This window comes from Typopeltis vanoorti, chromosome 12, assembly GCF_054136105.1.
Source record: "Typopeltis vanoorti isolate ZY-2024b chromosome 12, IOZ_Tvanoo_1.0, whole genome shotgun sequence".
Lineage (NCBI taxonomy): Eukaryota > Metazoa > Arthropoda > Arachnida > Uropygi > Thelyphonidae > Typopeltis > Typopeltis vanoorti.
This window is the reverse complement of record NC_143560.1, coordinates 46,412,307-46,430,389: the sequence shown is the minus strand read 5'-3', so window position 1 is coordinate 46,430,389 and position 18,083 is coordinate 46,412,307. Positions and strand designations below refer to the sequence as shown.

At 36.3% G+C, this 18,083-nt stretch overlaps 1 protein-coding gene across 1 annotated transcript in view; it reads left to right on the top strand.

Moving 5' to 3' along the window:
• Vha44 (V-type proton ATPase subunit Vha44) overlaps positions 1 to 18,083 on the top strand; it is a 147,845-nt gene that overhangs the window by 83,955 nt on the left and 45,807 nt on the right. The window contains exon 9 of the mRNA XM_090402018.1: positions 17,564 to 17,656. Coding sequence (XP_090258144.1) covers positions 17,564 to 17,656 — 93 coding nt within the window. The remainder of the gene's footprint in view (positions 1 to 17,563; positions 17,657 to 18,083) is intronic.

The window sequence follows — 18,083 nt, the reverse complement described above, 5'->3', positions numbered from 1 at the left end:
TTACTCTGCATCTTTGGATCTTAAATCATCTCATAATAATGTCATCTGAATTTAATCAAAATGTTACTACTTTGATTAAATTCAGATGACATGGAAATACAGTGGTGCCTTGGTTAACAACGGCCTCAGATAACGACGAGTGGCTGTAAGAAAAAAATCTCTTGGTTAACGACACAGGCTTTGGTTAACGACTCTTGATTATGTGAACCTCTATCCGATCTAAAAAACCAGAATTTTCCGATCGCACTCAGCCACACGTGGGAAGACCGTCGAATAGAGAACAGCCACACGACATAGCTGTGAAGCTCAGATATGTTTGACCCATCATAGCCAGCTGTTTACGTTTTCCGTTTATTGTTTCTTTTCTTGTAGTGTACTGTGCTTTATTTTAAAATTTGTGGTTATAAATGCGTTTTATTTTATGATGAAAATGAGCATTTTCATCATAAAACGCATTTTAAGCATTTATTTTTTTTTATGTGTTGGTTCATATAGACAATAAATCGGCAGGTGCGTGTCACTGTTCGTTTGCCATCAAAAGGCAAAATCAAATCTCATCTGTATAATAATTGTTGTATCTATCACCTTCTATGGCAGATACGTAGACGATATTCTATGCATTGGCAAACCCTCACACATCTCCGCCTTACAAACATCCCTCAACGATTTTAGCAACAGACTACAATTCACCATGGAAACAGAACAGAACAAATCCATCGATTTCTTAAATCTTACATTAATCAGAAGCCATAACAGAATTGCCACGAAAATATTTCACAAGCCCACACATGTCGGAAACTACCTCCATTTCAATTCATACCACCCATATTCCGTTAAAAAATCAGTCATCCTATCACAATTTATCAATGCTTACAAATTCTCCACCAACAGCAATTTTCTTAACACTGAACTCAAGTATTTAACACGTTTTCAAAAATCGAAACTACCCCACGCATCTAATAAATTACGCGAACTTTATGGCAAAATGCCGTCTTAACAATAATACAACAAAAGTAGACTTCCCGACACGCATGGTCATCAAATTGCCATACATCCAAAACACATACAAGGCTTACAAATACATTTTCAAAAACACAAACTATAAGCTAGTATTCACCACAAACCATAAATTAGGAACTCTCCTAAAACCTACTAAATCTCTCACTCATAAAGAATTATTCGAACACAACAACGTAGTCTACAAATTTCCTTGTCAAAAAGACTGTGATGTCACCTACACGGGCTCTACAATTAGGTCGTTATGGACTAGACTACAAGAGCACTTCAGGGATTGCAATATTCCCATTCCAGAATATCTGAACACGAAAAAACATCACAACATCAAAAAGAAAAACAAACCACAGAATACAGGGAAGACTGAAATTGCAGCTCACGCCCTTGAACTAAAACACATTCCCCAAATTGACAAAGCCATAATCATTGACAAACAAGAAAACGAAACGATGCTTAGAATATCCGAAACTATTGCCATAAAATGTGATGGTAATTCTATCAACGTCCATTGCCCCTACCTAATTTCCGAATGTTGGACGTTCCAAAACTTACAAATTAAGCCACGCCTCCGGCCATTTAGCGACAACAAATGCCCAAATTTGGCAGATACATCTTGCAGCCTTGACATAGCCCTACAGTCATTTTCAACAAATTTATCTGCTGCTGCTTTGTCAGCAGCAGATAAATTTATTATATTAATAGTGTTTTAGAGGAGTAGCATGGGAATTTCCCAGAAATTATACTTAAAGGTAAAACCAATGTTAATCTACCACTCAGAGAATCCCCGAACATTCAAAAAGTTCAATGTCTCTAAATCCAATCTCGGTGTTTTGTGGAAGTCTACCAGCAAAGCCTGGGTCACAAGAATAGAATTTAGAGATTGGATTCGCGAAGTGTTTGAACCAACTGGCCAAGCCTATCTTGAGCAAAACAATCTGCCTCTAAAAGCCATTTTAACCTTGGATAACACACCTGGCCATCCAACAGGCATACAAGAAGAGCTACCAGAGGAATTAGATTTTAACAAGGTGATTTTTCTTCCTCCCGAAACTACATCTCTGATTCAACCTATGGATCAGCTGATAATTGCAAATTTTAAAAAAACTTTACACAAGGGCACTTTTTATCAGGTGCTTTGAAATGTGTGAGGCTACCAACATAATCCTAAGAAAATTTTGGAAGGAATAATTCAACATTGTCATAGCAATTAGGCTAATTGTAAAGGCTTGGCAAGAAGTAACAATGAAATGTCTCAAAGCAGCATGGAGGAAACTGTGTCCTTCCTTTGGTAATGAAGAAACTTCAGATGAAGGACACAAATTGGTAAAGGATATTGTGGCAACTGCTCTTGATCTTAACTTGGAAGTAGAGGAAGATGTTGAAGAATTATTTCAGTTGCATGACTGAGAACTGACTACTGATGAGCTAAAAGAACTTTTCAAGCAGCAATGTGAAGAAAACGAAATGGAAATTTCATCTGAAGATGAGGATGGAGAGAAAGAACAAATTATGACTGATGAAATCAAAAATGTTTTGGCAAAGTAGGAGGAAGTTCAAAATGTTACTATGAAATGGAATCCAAACAAATATGAGGTTATCAGAACTGCAGATGTATTTAATGAAAAGTCCATCCAGTTTTTTAGAAATATTTTAAAAAAGAGACAGAAGCAAACAACCCTAGACATGTTTTTTACAGGTCCATTTGTCAAAAAACCCTGAAGTGACCCCAATTGTCCTTCTGGTGAAGATTGATAATTCAAAACTGTTTTCATGAGCAATTCATTTTATTAATGTTAATTTTTTGTAGCAAATACATATACTGTACTGTATAATAAATAAATGATATTTACAATATTTTTATGAAATTTTAATTGAGTTTTATCTGCATTTTTAATATGTACTATGGTTGTGGGGAGGAGCCGAAACAAATTAATCAATTTTCAATTAAATCTTATGGGGAATCGTGCCTTGGATAACGACGGTTTTGGTTAATGGCGATAATCCTGGAACGGATTACCGTCGTTAACCAAGGCACCACTGTAGTGAGAACAGCAACCTCAGTTTCTCCAGTATTTCCATAGCATTTGTTCAGAGGCATGCAGATGACATTGAGGTGACTTCCAGGAACTGCCTGGAAGTTTCTAGGATAATGGAAACTTCCAGGTATTGCTGGAGTTTCCATTATCATAGACATGCTTATACGTTGGTTATACATTATTAAATAACTTAAGAAATTGACAACGTACATAAGAGTATAAATTAAATTGAACTTTAATAAATATTTCTGATATTTCGGCAACGTCACGTTGCCATCTTCAAAGGAACTTGCAAAAAGGGCATGTGCACGTAGGCAGTACAACACAGTAACTGAGAATGAAGTGAGGAAGCTATTGTTCTCCTAAAAGTCCTGATAGTGCCCCCTAGCGGGCTAAGTAGGTATTCTTGGCCGTTGGGCTGAAGGTCTGCTGATGTAAGCTTCCCAAATTTGGGGCAATCTCATGCAACCAAATTTGTTGAGGTTTGGGGAGTTTCTGAGGGCTGATTCAATGAATAGTCTTTCGAATTTGAACTTGCTACGGTGTATTATTGTAGCTTTCTTCCACTGTATTCTGTGGCATGTATCCAGAGCATGGTCTGCCAGACTAGAGTGGCTGTACTTGTGAAACCGGATGTAATCCTTGTGTTCCGGAATTCTGATATTCGCTGTCCTGCCTGTTTGGCCAAAGTAAGACAGTTTACAGCTGCAGGGGACCTGGTATACACCAGGTAGGTCTAAGGGAAGTCGTTGATCTTAGTGGAATGGATAAGGGATGCCAATTTTCTGTATGGTCTGTAACAGGAGGTCAAGTCATGTTTTTTAAGATTTTGGTTATTTTTTCTGAGGTGCCTCGGATGTAGGGAATGGTGATGGATTTAGAGTAATCCTTGTTGTGAAGGGGGGAGGGGGGGTTGTGGTTTACTGTTTCAATATTTTTTGGATTTTTTTTTGGGAGGAGGGGATAGCCATTGGCTGAGAAAGTGTTGAGGATGTGATTTAGTTTAGCACCTTGTCATTTGAACAGATTAGTTTTGCCCTGTTGTATAGTGTCTTCACCACTATACAAGTGGGTGGGTTTTCTTTAAACTGAGAAAACCCAAGGCTGGCGGGTGACGAGTGTGTCTAGGAAAGGGAGGCTGTTGTGTTCCTCTTTTTCCAGAGTGAACTTGATTCTGGGGTGTTGGTTGTTTAAGTGGGTTAAGAAGGAGAGGAGTGTATCAGAGCCATGTGGCCAAATAGCGAACACATCATCGACATAGTGAAGCCATAAGGTTGATTTTTGTGGGGCAGAGGCTAAGGCTTTTTCTTCAAATGTTTCCATAAAGAAATTGGCCAAGGGTAGGGAGAGTGGTGAACCCATGGCTGTCCCCTCTATTTGTTTGTAGAATTTTTCCTGCCAAAAGAAATAGCCTGAGTTCATTGTGAACTGAAATAGGGCTGAGATTTCGGAAGGAAATTTAGCTTGGATTAGCTCTAAAGTTTCCTTGAGTGGGGCATTTGTGAATAAGGAGGAGACTTCAAAGCTGACCATTATGTCAGGATGTTGGAGTGTAAGGTTTTCTCTGCTGGCATTGAAGTGGACTGAGTTTTTTATGTGTGATGGTGTGTTGCCAGTATAGTGTGTGAGTGCTTTGGCCTAATGTTTAGCTAATTTGTATGTGGGGGAATCAATGCCATCCACTATGGGACGTAATGGCACATTTTCTTTATGTATTTTTGGGAATCCATAAATACAGGGGAGGGTATAGAGTTAAACGGTTTTAATCTGTTAGTAACTTCTACAGGCCAAGAAGTGACCTTCTTAAGGAACCTATGAAGTTTTCTGATTTGTGAGTTGGTGGGATTGTATTCGATAGGGTGGTAAGTAGCCCGATCTAATAGAAGAGTATTAAGCTTACTTGTGTAGTCCTTTTGGTTAAGTACTACAGTTGCATTTTCCTTATCTGCTTTGGTGATAACTATTTCTTTATTATTCCTCATTTCCTGCAGAGTTTTATATTCCTTATTGGATATGTTGGTTTTTGGTGGTCTTGCTTTGGAGAAGACACAAGCTACATCCTGTCTTACACTGTTGGCGATTTTATTCGGAAGGTGGTGGGTTCCACGTTCGATCTAGATCATTATATCCTCACTGGGTATTTTTCTGGGAGTAATGGCGAAGTTTGGCCACGTGAAAGCGCGTTGAGTGCTTCAGGGTGACTGAAGAAAGGTTGATTACAGTTTTGGATTGACGGTCGATATCTTTTTTAATTTTTCGAATTTCCTACTATGTCGACCCTGCTCAAATTCTTTGTCTACTGCGGTACACAAGACGTCATGTACAATTGACCAAAGCTCGTGATTTAAAGTGCATGAAAGCTCTTCTTCAAGTGCACAAATAGCTTTGTTAGCGTCAGCTAAGAGAAACCCCGTGGCGGCAGTTTGTTCCCATAACAAACGTAACTGGCGCAGTTATAGATATGGAGAGCTTTTTGTGAAACGAAACGGTGCTTGAATTTTACACAGTTTGAGATTACCTGATTATCCCAGCAGCGTTTTAGGAAAGTCAGACGATTTAGTTGTCTTGACAACTTCAACTTCATTTTACTGTATTGGCAGGCCTTCTGTGCGATAGAATCTCCGTGGATGATGGTAATTCTCGTTGACAAGCTTATATGTTGGTTGTGCATTACTAAATAACTTAAGGAATTGACAACGTACATAATAATGGAAAAACTTTGAAACCTTTGAAGAAAAAGCCTTAGCCTCTGTCCCACAAAAACCAACCTTATGGCTTCGCTACATCGATGATGTGTTTGCTATTTGGCCACATGGCTCTGATACACTCCTCTCCTTCTTAACTCTTAAACAACCAACACCCACAGAATCAAGTTCACTCTGTAAAAAGAGGGAAAACAACAGCCTTCCTTGTCTAGACACACTGGTCACCTGCCAGCCTGATGGAACCTTGGTTTTCTCAGTTTATAGAAAACCCACCCATACAGGTAGGCAGGTACATTCACCAACAGTCTCCCCCCCCCCACAACAATATGGAGTGGTGAAGACACTATACAACAGGGAAAAACTAATCTGTTCAAACGACAAGGCCCTAAACACCGAACTAAATCATATCCTCAACACTTTCTCAGTCAATGGCTACCGCCCCTTCCCAAAAAAAAAAAAATCCAAAAAATATTGAAACCAGTAAACCACAACCCCCCCCCTTTCTCCCCTTCACAACAAGGATTATTCTAAATCCATCACCATTCCCTACATCCGAGGCACCTCAGAAAAAATTACCAAAATCTTAAAAAAACATGGTGCTTAAGGGTCAAAGCTGTGTAACTGAGAGGAGACCTCCACATAACCTTTAAAGGAATGCGGAGAACCAACCAGGGCTTCTGACGTAATGTCCAGTCCTCACCTTCTCGTGGTGCACCCTGTTGAGTGCCTGGATACTGAACGAACGAGGATGGGCTAGCAATTTGGGATTTAGCCGACCAAATTGTATTCCTATTGGTTAAACCAAAATACAAAATGATGGTACAACATGACAAAATTTCATGCCGGCTGAGGCGTCGCTCGGTTAAACAAGGCCCCCGTTGTTTTCGCCAGGGAATCAGGGCGAACAGCGAAAAGTCAGCTACTGGAACATATCTGAAAACACATCCCAACTCAACATCACCAGAGTTAAACATCGGTACTATCAACATAAGAAGCCTGAATGGCAAAGAAATGGAGCTAGCGGAGGAATTAGATAAGTACCAGATCGACATAATACAGGTGACTGAAACAAAAAAGACAAAAACTGATGAGATCTTTCTGAGCAATAAATACAAAATGTTATATTCAGGCAATGACAATCAAGGAAAAGAAGGAGTAGCCATAGTATTCAACACAAAATACGAGGCTCATCTTCTTGAATGGCAGGCAGTGTCAAGTGAGATTTGGGCAAATATCAGAATGGGGAACTGGACAATGAGACTTATTTGTGCCTATGGTCCCAGAGAAGGTTCTACTAAGGTAGAAGTGGAGGAATTTTTTGAGGCTCTAGAGAAAGCAACTGATACAATGAAAAAGGAAAAGTTGGTCCTTGTTGGGGATCTAAATAGCAGAGTAGGAAGTGATTGTCAGACATACAAAAATGTTTTGGGAAAATTTGGAGAAAAGAACGAAGCTAATAATAATGGCAAATACCTGTTGGATTTCTGCTCAGGACATGGACTGGTTATTACTAACACCATGTTCCAACATAAAAATGTGCACAAATTCACATAGAGAGAAGAGACAAGGAATAAGAACAGTCTCATTGACTATGTTATTATTGATAGTGATGTTTTCTCCCTGGTGCAGGACACCAGAGTGTACAGAGGATTTGAAATTGGAAGTGATCACTATTTAGTCTTGAGCAGGATAAAATTGAATTTCATTTAAATATAAAGAGCCAGTAGGCTTCATTTCGGCAATATAAACATTATTTGTAGTCCTAGTACGTAGTACGATACCAGGCAACTAACAGCAAAGGTGGTCAAGTTCTGATCACTATTCTTGGTATTTTCCATAATGTAAAAACACATTTCCTAGGAAATGTATGCTGTTATTACATTATGGCAGGAGGTCACTACCTAGACTGGTTTCAGCCTTTTTTGAGGCTTCATCAGTGAGTAGCTAGATCAAATTAATACCAAAGGGTATAGCGAAAAGAACTTATATACTCTGTTATACGAGTTGTCAAACAGGTGCACCCATTAAGGACCTCCTGCCATAATGTAATAACAGCATACATTTCCTAGGAAATGTGTTTTTACATTATGGAAAATACCAAGAATTGCGATTAGAACTTTACCACCTTTGCTTCGAGTTGCCCAGTATCGTACTACATACTAGGACTACTTGCATTAGCTCACGTTAGTAATTGCCGATATTTTTATAGTTTACTATATTCGGCATGAAACACTCTGATTCCAATCTTTGAGTTTCTTCTTCGGTTTTAAAACTATGTGGGATTTAATATCCCCCCTTAATTTAAATAATGTTTATATCGCCAAAATGAAGCCTATTGGCTCTTTATATTTAAGTAACTTAATGGGTGCACCTGTTTGACAACTCGTATTGCAGAGTATATAAGTTCTTTTCGATATACCCTTTGGTTTTAATTTGGTCTAGCTACTCACTGATGAAGCTTCAAAAAAAGGCTGAAACCGGTCTGGGTAGTGACCTCCCGCCATAATGTAATAACAGCATTCATTTCCTAGGAAATGTGTTTTTACATTATGGAAAATACCAAGAATAGCGATCAGAACTTTACCATCTTGGCTGTGAGTTGCCCGGTATCGTACTATGTACTAGGACTACTTGCATTAGCTCACGCTAGTAATCGCCGATATTTTTATAGTTTACTATATTCGGCATGAAACTCTCTGATTCCAATCTTTGAGTTTCTTATTTGGTTTTAAAACAATGTGGGATTTAATATCCCCTTAATTTAAATAATTGAATTTCATATTGAAAAGAATGACGTGTAAGAAAGTTTTAAAGTGAATAAAAGTTGAGCAGCTCTCAGATGTGAACTGTAGACTAAAATACACAAAGATTGTTGAAGGAAAAATTAAAGAGTTTGAGAACAGGAACCAAACCTTGGAGATTCACTGGCAAGCCTTGAAGAAATCCCTGATTGATTCAGCTAGAGAGGCATGTGGTGAAGTTGTTTGCAAGGATAGAAAAATTAGAACTCCATGGTGGACACAGGAAGTTAGAGAGACAGTGAAGGAAAAGAAGAAAGCATATCAAAAGTTCCTGGCAAATAAGTCAGCTTGTGCTATTAGAGAATACAGAGACAAACGTAAGAAAGCTAAACAATGTGTAAAACTAGCTAAACAAAAGTCATGGGAGGACTTTGGAAAGAACATAGAAAATAAATATCAAGAAGGTGGTAAGATATTCTGGAGGTTGTTGAAGAAGCTGAGGAATGGAGGAGAGTGCTGTAAAAGGAGTTAGAGATGATAAAGGACATGAAAACGATAGAGAAAAAGATATCCTTGAAGTATGGAGTAATTACTTTGAAAATTTGCTAAATGAAACAAGCAGTGATGACAGCACAGTGATAAAAAACACTGACCAGGCATGCAGTCAGGAATACATATCCATACTTGAAGTAGAAAAAGCCATCAAAGGCTTGAAATGTGGAAAAGGCAGCAGGAGTAGATGATATTCGACCAGAAATGCTGAAGTATGGTGGTATAAAAGTCTTACAGTGGCTGCACTGCATAGTTCAGAGTGCCTGGACAGAGGGACGAATTCCAGACGATTGGAGTAGAGCTCTCATAGTACCCATATATAAAAAGGGAAATAAAACTGAATGTGAGAATTACATAGGTATATCCCTACTGAGTGTTCCTGGTAAGATATATGCAAGTATACTTGAGAAACGGTTGAGAAGAATTGTGGACGAAAAGCTTGGTGAAGAACAAGCTGGATTCAGGTCAAATAGAGGCTGTCAGGATCAGATCTTCAGTTTACGACAAATAGTGGAGAAATCATGGGAATATAACAGAGATCTGTATTTAAGTTTTGTCGATTTGGAAAAGGCATATGACAAGGTGCCAAGAGAGAAGCTATTCAATATGCTACAGTTAAATGAATGGTGTCAATGGGGCATTATATCAAGCAATACTTAGTCTTTATTTGAGTTGTAAGTCAGCAGTTAGAATTGAAGGAAGACAGAAAGATGGTTTAATGTTAAATCTGGTGTGAGACAAGGATGTACATTATCCCCTCTGTTATTCATTATCTATATGGATCACATTATGAAGGAAAGTGGTATTAAACATGATATCAAAATTGGAGATGTTAACGTCAGCTCTTTGCTTTATGCGGACAATGTTATACTTCTAAATAAATCCGCTACAAGTCTGCAAGATTCTCTTACTAAATTGAATAACTGTTGTAATAGATATGGTATGAAGGTCAACAATAAAAAAGACAAAGACAATGAAAATGGGCAGAATCATTGAAAATGTCAACTGTGTTTTGAATGTAGAACCTGTGGAACAAGTAAAACATTTCACCTACTTAGGCACGATTTTTAGTGAAAATGGTAAATTAAATATGGAAATAGACAACACAATCATCAAAGCTGCTATGGTAAGAAGTCAATTGAATAAATTCATATGGAATAAGAGAGAAATTAGTCGAAACACTAAATTAGCTGTATACAAGACATTATTCAAACCAGTTTTAACTTGTGGATCTGAGAGATGGGTTAGAAGTAAAACATTTCACCAAAGACTAGAGACCGCAGATATGAGAGTCCTGAGAAAGATTAGAGCCATGAATAGATGGCATCAATGGCAATATCATATTAAAAACGAGAATTTTAGGAAAGAACTTGACATTGTCAGCATCCAGGAATGCGTTAGGAGAGCTAATCTTAGGTGGTATGGTCACTTAAACAGGATGGGTGAGATAAGATTAGCAAATCATGTGTTTTCTGCCAAGTTGACAGGAAAACAACCCAGAGGAAGACCAAGATATAGGTGGATTGATACTGTACAAAGTGCCTTAGACGATAGAAATATAAAATCTAATAATGTTGGAGTCTTGACAAGAAACTTGATTTGGAGGAAAATTGTAGATAGGAAGTTAGTAATGATGTAAATTTTTCATGTAGTACTATCATATCCTGTACACCCCTTGAGGGTACATGGCAGGAATTTGATGATGATAAAAAAACATGACTTGAACTCCTGTTACAGACCATACAGAAAATTGGCATCCCTTATCCACTCCACTAAAGACCAACCACTTCCCCTAGACCTAATTGGTGTATACCAGGTCCCTTGCAGCTATAAAGTGGCTTACTTTGGCCAAACAGGTAGGACAGTGAATATCAGTATTTCGGAACACAAGGATTGCATCCGGTTTCACAAGTACAGCCACTCTAGTCTAGCAGACCATGCTCTGGATACACACCACAGAATACGGTGGAAGAAAGCTACAATAATACACCGTAGCAAGTTCAAATTCGAAAGACTATTCATGGAATCAGCCCTCAGAAACTCTCCAAATGGAGAGTTTCTGAGGGCTGATTCCATGTTGCATGAGACTGCCTGATTTGGGAAGCTTACATCAGCAGACCTTCAGCCCAACTGCCAAGAATATCTACTTAGCCTGCTAGGGGGCACCATTAGGGCTTTTAGGAGAACAGTAGCTTCCTCACTTCATTCTCAGTTACTGTGTTGTAGTGCCTACATGCACATGCCTTTTTTGTAAGTTCCTTTGAAGATGGAAATGTGATGTTGCCAAAATATCGGAAATATTTATTAAAGTTTAATTTATTTTATATTCTTATGTATGTTGTCTATTCCTTAAGTTATTTAGTAATGGAGGTTCCATTATTTTGAATGGTCTGAGATGAGAGCAGTAAGTCATTAGCAGCATGTTACAGAAGTGACACTTGTTTTGGGCTATACCCTATATTCTGAGATGTCCAGGCTGCAAGGTATATATCTGTAGAATAGGAAAGTAAAAAGGTAAAAACACAGGAGTAAAAGCTGTAACTTGTTGGAGATATACCTGTAGGATTCAGATACCAAAAGATTTTTTTAGTTTCTGGTTTGTATCAAGATTTTTCAGCCTTTTTTCTCTCTCTTTGTAGTAGACAATTATGAGAGTTATTTTTGTAGTCATTAGTATAGGAGTTCGAAGAGGTGTATGCTACAAACTAAGCTTTATTTCATGCTGATGGTGGGCAAAATTCATCAGGATGAGAAGAAATAGAAACTGGAAGCTAATCAAGGGTCAGAGAGCATTCTGTCATTTGAGAATGAAGACATTTTTCATATTTAGTTTCTCGAAGTCTGTTTTGAATTGGATTACAGTCTTTTTGCAAGCATTTTGGTCTTCATTGTATGTAAAATGAGCCTGAGGATCTTAATTTTATTTAGTTCTGATACATGGTGTGACAGATGAAAATAACAAGACTGATTTCAAATAAGTCAAAATATGGATAATAAAATATTCTCTTACTTGTCTCACTCAAAAGACCCTTCAAGTGCTGAATATACTGGTTCAGTGTTACAAGCTATGAAAAGACTTGAAAAACTCTTTCATGTGCTATGAATAATAGGTTGTCAGATTCTTCTGAATGTCATAAACACTACCCACTCATCTTGGGAAACAGGGAGAAAAAAAAAGTGTGCAGCGAAAGTCCAGAAATTGAGGAAGGTAGTGCAACCAGCTTTTGAATCAGAAACATCGCATGTTGATCGCTGTGTGAGCAGGTATTGTCAACAAATATTTCATTACCTCTAGTAGTGATCAGTGGTAACCATCCTTCTTTCTGGAATAAAGTCCTTACAGATTATTTCTTTGTCATTGAAAAATGCAATCAGCATGGTTTTGGTATGTCATTTCTGGTAGTGAAACTTTTTTTTTTAATTTTGGTGATTGTCATTCTGCACTTTATATTTTGGCCTCAGGAACACTTGTATTCCCAGTAATGCTTGGGAATATACTTCACTATCAGCTTGGTTGAACAGAAGCAGATCCCTGCCCTCCACAAAGAAAAAAGTCTGATAATTGTGATATTGATTCCTTATTCACATTTAATTTATTTGCATTAAAAGTTGCTTGCTAGTAAATGCACTTTCCCCCACCACTTCAGGGCTCCCCATTTTTGGTTACCTTCTTTGGGTATCATCCTCTGTTTTTTTTTATGCTCAGAATAGAGTTTCATCCCTATAAACTATTAGTTACATTTTGTATGTTTCAGTGGGACTTTTCCTCTGCTGAAAAATTCAATGTTGATCCATTGTTCCTTTCTTTGGTTTCTGATAGTGATGTTAGATGTGATGCACAAAGAACATAATAGAAACAAAAAGAAACTGAAGCTCAACTTTGAATGACTACCAAAGTTAAGCTTCTTTTCTTTTGTCTTCTCCTGGACTAATATTTGTGTTACATACATACATACATACATACATATATATATATATATTTTTTTTTTTTTTTTTTTAAATTCAGTCTCATTACTTTTTTGTGTATATGTTTTGCTGTACTGTGTTCACTTAATTTTTATTGTGGCCTTAACATGTTTTTATGAGAACCAAGGTTTGGATAATGGGTGAGAATTCAAAATAGAATGAGGGATGAAGGAATTCCTACCATTAAGACTCATTTTTATAATTTATTCTGAGCATGTATCAAAATCTGGGAACTGAAAAAAATAGTTAAACTTCAAGAGATTATGGTGATCATTCCATTTAATATTTTTGTAGTGCCAAATGGCATATCAAAACCATGCTCAACTTTATTTACAAACAAAAATATTAGTGTAAATGTATGGTATTGCTTTAAGTGTGTGTGTGTGTGTGTGTGTGTGTGTGTAAAATGTTTGTTTTACAAGTGCTATCCAAACTTCACATTACACTTAAAGAACACAAACCCCACATAACATTTCTCATCTTCTCTTCAAGATCACATGATTCAATCAGAATACACAAGCAAAAGCAGTTAACTTCAAACTTGTGAAGTAGTTTCTACTGCTCTCGATAATGTCCATTAAAATATATTTACTTAGTTCATACCTGTTTTTTTTTTCTCTCTCTCTCTCTAAAACAAAAAAAAAATAAATTGTGTACAGCTTTTGTGAGTAAAATATCAGTTCCTATTTCATTTTCTTGGAATATAAAGATAATTTTAAAGTTTCCATTTTTCTCTGGAACCCTCTTCCTTGACTACAAAAAGTTTATTACTTTTGGGTTCCATTGTTTCAGGAGAAACTGTATTTTACTTTTATTTATACCACAACTTAGCTTCCTTTGAAAGAAATTCTGTTAATTTTGGGATAACTGTTTGTTTCCCTCATAATGCCCTTTTATACCTTTATTTGGTTTAAGAATTCCTTTAAACTATATTTCTTCCCTAAACTTTCAACTTTTAGAATGTCTTCTCTGTTCTAATCAATACAATTCTATTATTCTCTCACACTAATTCAATTTCCTCTTCAGAAGTACAAACTTTGCTCAAGTGCAGTACTTCCTCGCATGGTACGTAAACATGGTGTCGAGATGAAAGTAAAATCATTGCTTGTTGTAAATAAACAAGACTAATGTGAAAGTGTTGTTGGAAAGTTCAATTTCTTCTTTCAAGTTTAAGTTACAGAAATAAAAAACTAAATTAGGAATGAGTCCTTTTAACAAATAAATATCACAATTAAACAGTTTGCCACAGGCTGTAACTATACAATGATTTCTCTTATATGTAACATTTGGAAAGAAATTTCTGATTACAAGAAATAATGCTTTTTCATTATACATTTAGGAAATGTTCCATATTTAACAAAATTATATGTTATCCTTTTCTTTATATTTATTTATTTAAAATTGGCTATTACTGAAAATTAAAAAATATATATATATAAGATATCTGATATAAGATACTAAATAGCAGATCAGATACTAAATAGCAGATGTGCTGCTACCATCCCTCTTTCTCCTGTTTGCTAGCATCTGCAGTCCACAAATTCTCAATCTTTCCTTATAATCAACATTCCACAATCGCAATATCATCTTTAACACTCCCCTTTGCACCATATCCATTGTATCAGCATTACTTTGGAAACCAGGAGATCATATCTACACAATATATGCGGTTATATGATATAAGGTCTAGATGAGGTCCTATCAAAGCCTTATAAACAGACAAATTAACTTACTTACTTATTCTTCATGTCAGTGTTCATTTCAGCATTGCAGTTATTTTCTGAGTTGTATTTACAGTTTTTGCTACATGATCCCTAAAACATAGATAAAAGAAAACACTACAAGGGTGGTCTGAAAAGTTCTCGGCCTCGACCATAGAAGGCAACACTATTGGCAAGATTTTTTTTTCTAAGTTAGTACATCTGTCATAAGCATCCATTGAAATTGCAAGTCATTCTATCAAGTAGTTTGTTTTATACAGCTGCTTGAAGCAAAAGTGTTGTCTGTATTCCTTGAAATGGATAAAATTGAGTTATAAAATTCTTTGTAAAAGAAGGTTTAGCACAAAAAGAAATTCATTCAAAGTTCATAAAAGTTTATAGGCACGCTTCTCCTTCATTTTTGACAATTAAAAAATGGGCTGAAGAGTTTAAACTTGGCCCTACCAGCCTTGAAGATGATCCACGTGAAGGACATCCAAAAAGTGTAACAACACCAGAAATCATTGGTCAAGTGCCCGATATGGTATTGGATGACGTCAATAATTGGGCCAGTCAAAGTATATGAGATTGCTGAGACTATAGGCATTTCAAAAGAACATGTAGGATATATTTTGCATGAAGAATTGCAAATGAAAAAGCTTTGCGCAAGATGGGTGCCACGCTTGCTCACAGCAGATCAAAAACGCACTCACATGAAAATCTCTGAACAGAGCTCGGAGTGTTTTAACAAGAATAAAACTGATTTTGTGCATAGATTTATTACTGTGGATGAGAGGTGGGTTCACCATTACACACCAGAATCCAAACAGCAGTCAAAACAGTGGACAGAAGCCGGTTGTTCAGCACCAAAGGAGACAAAGTCAGTTCCATCAACAGGAAAGGTCATGGTATCGGTATTTTGGGAGCATTTTGTTTATTAATTATCTTGAAAAGGGTAAAACAATAACCAGGGAATATTATTCTGATCTTTTAACCAGACTAGATGAAAAAATTCGTGAGAAAAGACTCGGTTTGCAGAAGAAAAAATCATCTTTCATCAGGACAATGCACCTGCCCACAAAGGTGTTTTGGCAATGGGAAAATTAAGGGAGCTGCACTATGAATTGTTGGAACATCCACCCTATTCCCCAGATTTGGCTTCCTCAGGTTTCTATCTCTTTCCAAAACTAAAACTCTTCTTTGCTTTTTCTTCGAATCAAGAGGTGATTGCAGCTGTAGAGGGGTATTTTGCAGATCTTACTAAGAACCACTACAGGAACGGGATGATGGCGCTTGAGCATCTCTGGAATAAATGTATTAGTCTTAAGGGAATTATGTTGAAAAATATGTCCTGGTTGGCCAGGTGGTTAGCGTATCCGCTCTCCAGCCAAAAGGCTGTGGGTTCGAATCCTGCCGTGAGCATGAATGTTTGTGATTTTCTATGATAATATCAGTGGTGGTAGTGGGCTGTAGATGGCATTGGTGTAGATGATGATGGTAGTTGCGGTTTGTTGTAGTTGGTGAATTTGAGTGGTGGAGACATAGAGTTGTAGAGTAGATGCCCTCCCTCAATGAGTCTTTGGACTCTGGAGGTGTCACATAATAATAATAATAAAATAATAAATTATTTTTTAATTGTTAGGCCGAGAACTTTTCAGACCACCCTTGTATGTTCCACGAACATAGATAAAAGAAACCAAGAGCAACATTATCGTAATTCTGTCCTTCCAAAAAATAGTTACAACAGAACATTGGTTAAAAATATTCCATCTCAACCTCCAAAACAAACAGGAGAACAAATAAATCAAGAATATAAAGGACCATGTATGCAATTAATCACAGATAAAATAGCAAGATTATTTTGCCAAAAAAAAATCTCAAAGTTGCTTCTACTCAGTTAACAGAATCTCCAGTCATCTGAAACCTCCTAAATCTCCACATCTGCCACTTAAAAAAACCAGGTGTCTACAAGATTTGTTGTAGTTGTGGGCTACACTACATGGGACAAACTGGCAGATTTGAGGAGATACCCCAATTGGAACACATCAAGGACATTGAGAATGAAAGAAAGCACAAACTGGGGCTGGCAGCACATACAACAAATACAAAACATCTAGTAGAATTGCAACAAATTGAAATGCTTCATATTGATTACTGCTTTTACTCAAGAGCATTCAGATATTCAGCTGAAATGATGAAGTATCCTTTACAGTATAACAAAAAACAAGGGATGATTTTACATCAAATTTGATCTTCCTTAATCCATCACGACACACTTGTATCTACCAGCAGTATACAGTAACGTATGAGCCAGCATAACAGTGAATGCATGCTTTCCATTGTTTAAATGTTTTCTAATATTCTTCACTAGAAATGTTAACTGTTATTACTTTGCTTGTAGTTTTTTAATTTATCGTGCTGTTTCATGATGAAGTGAAACAGTTTTTTCATGGAACCAGTTGAATTAAAACATAGTTTCTTTTTGACTTCTTTGTGTATGGTTTAATACAGGAAAATAGTGATTCTAATAAGCTTTCACTTTTTTTTTTAAACATATATTTAAGTGTATACGTTATTGGCAGATGAATGTCATTCATCTGTAGTACAAAATTTTCATTGAGAGTTACAGAATTTGCAGATCAGTAGAATAATTTGAATGTCCTTAAATGTTAGTTGCATGTGTTTCTTTATAAGTTTAATTAACACATTCTTTTTATTTTTTGTTGCATGTTGCATACGTTTTTGATTTGTTGTTAATATTTTTATCCTTAGTACTAAGTAAGAATTAAATTAGACAATGACATTGAATATATGTTACAATAATAATAGGAATATTTACTTATTTTTAGGTTAATTTATGAAGATTCAGATCATGGGCTTTTTAATGTAACACTTTTTTTTAAATATGTGAATGAATTTAAACAAAAAGCCAAAGAAAATAAGTAAGTATATATGAATTGGTATGTTTATTAAATAATTCATTTAAAAAATAATCACTAGCATTTGAAAATCCATCTAAAAACTCTGTAAAGTAATTTTACTTGTGATGGAAATTATTCACAACAGTTTTAGCCTAAAGTTGAAATTATTGACAAAAAATCATTCAAAAATGGGGTAGTTCAAAAGATGTATCAATCAAATGATGAATCTTTAGTTCTTTGTTTTTTCCATTACAATTTTAAACCATCACTATTAAGCAATTGTTACTGTTTGCATACTGGGACAAACTGTTTATACTTTAAATTGAAAGCCAAACGGCTATTTTTCTGGCATCCTTAATAATAATTAAGGGGATACAAATAAGTGGTCATTTACACTTGGATTCGCCGATAGTTTTTCGGTATATATGAAACTCATAGATTTGTAGTT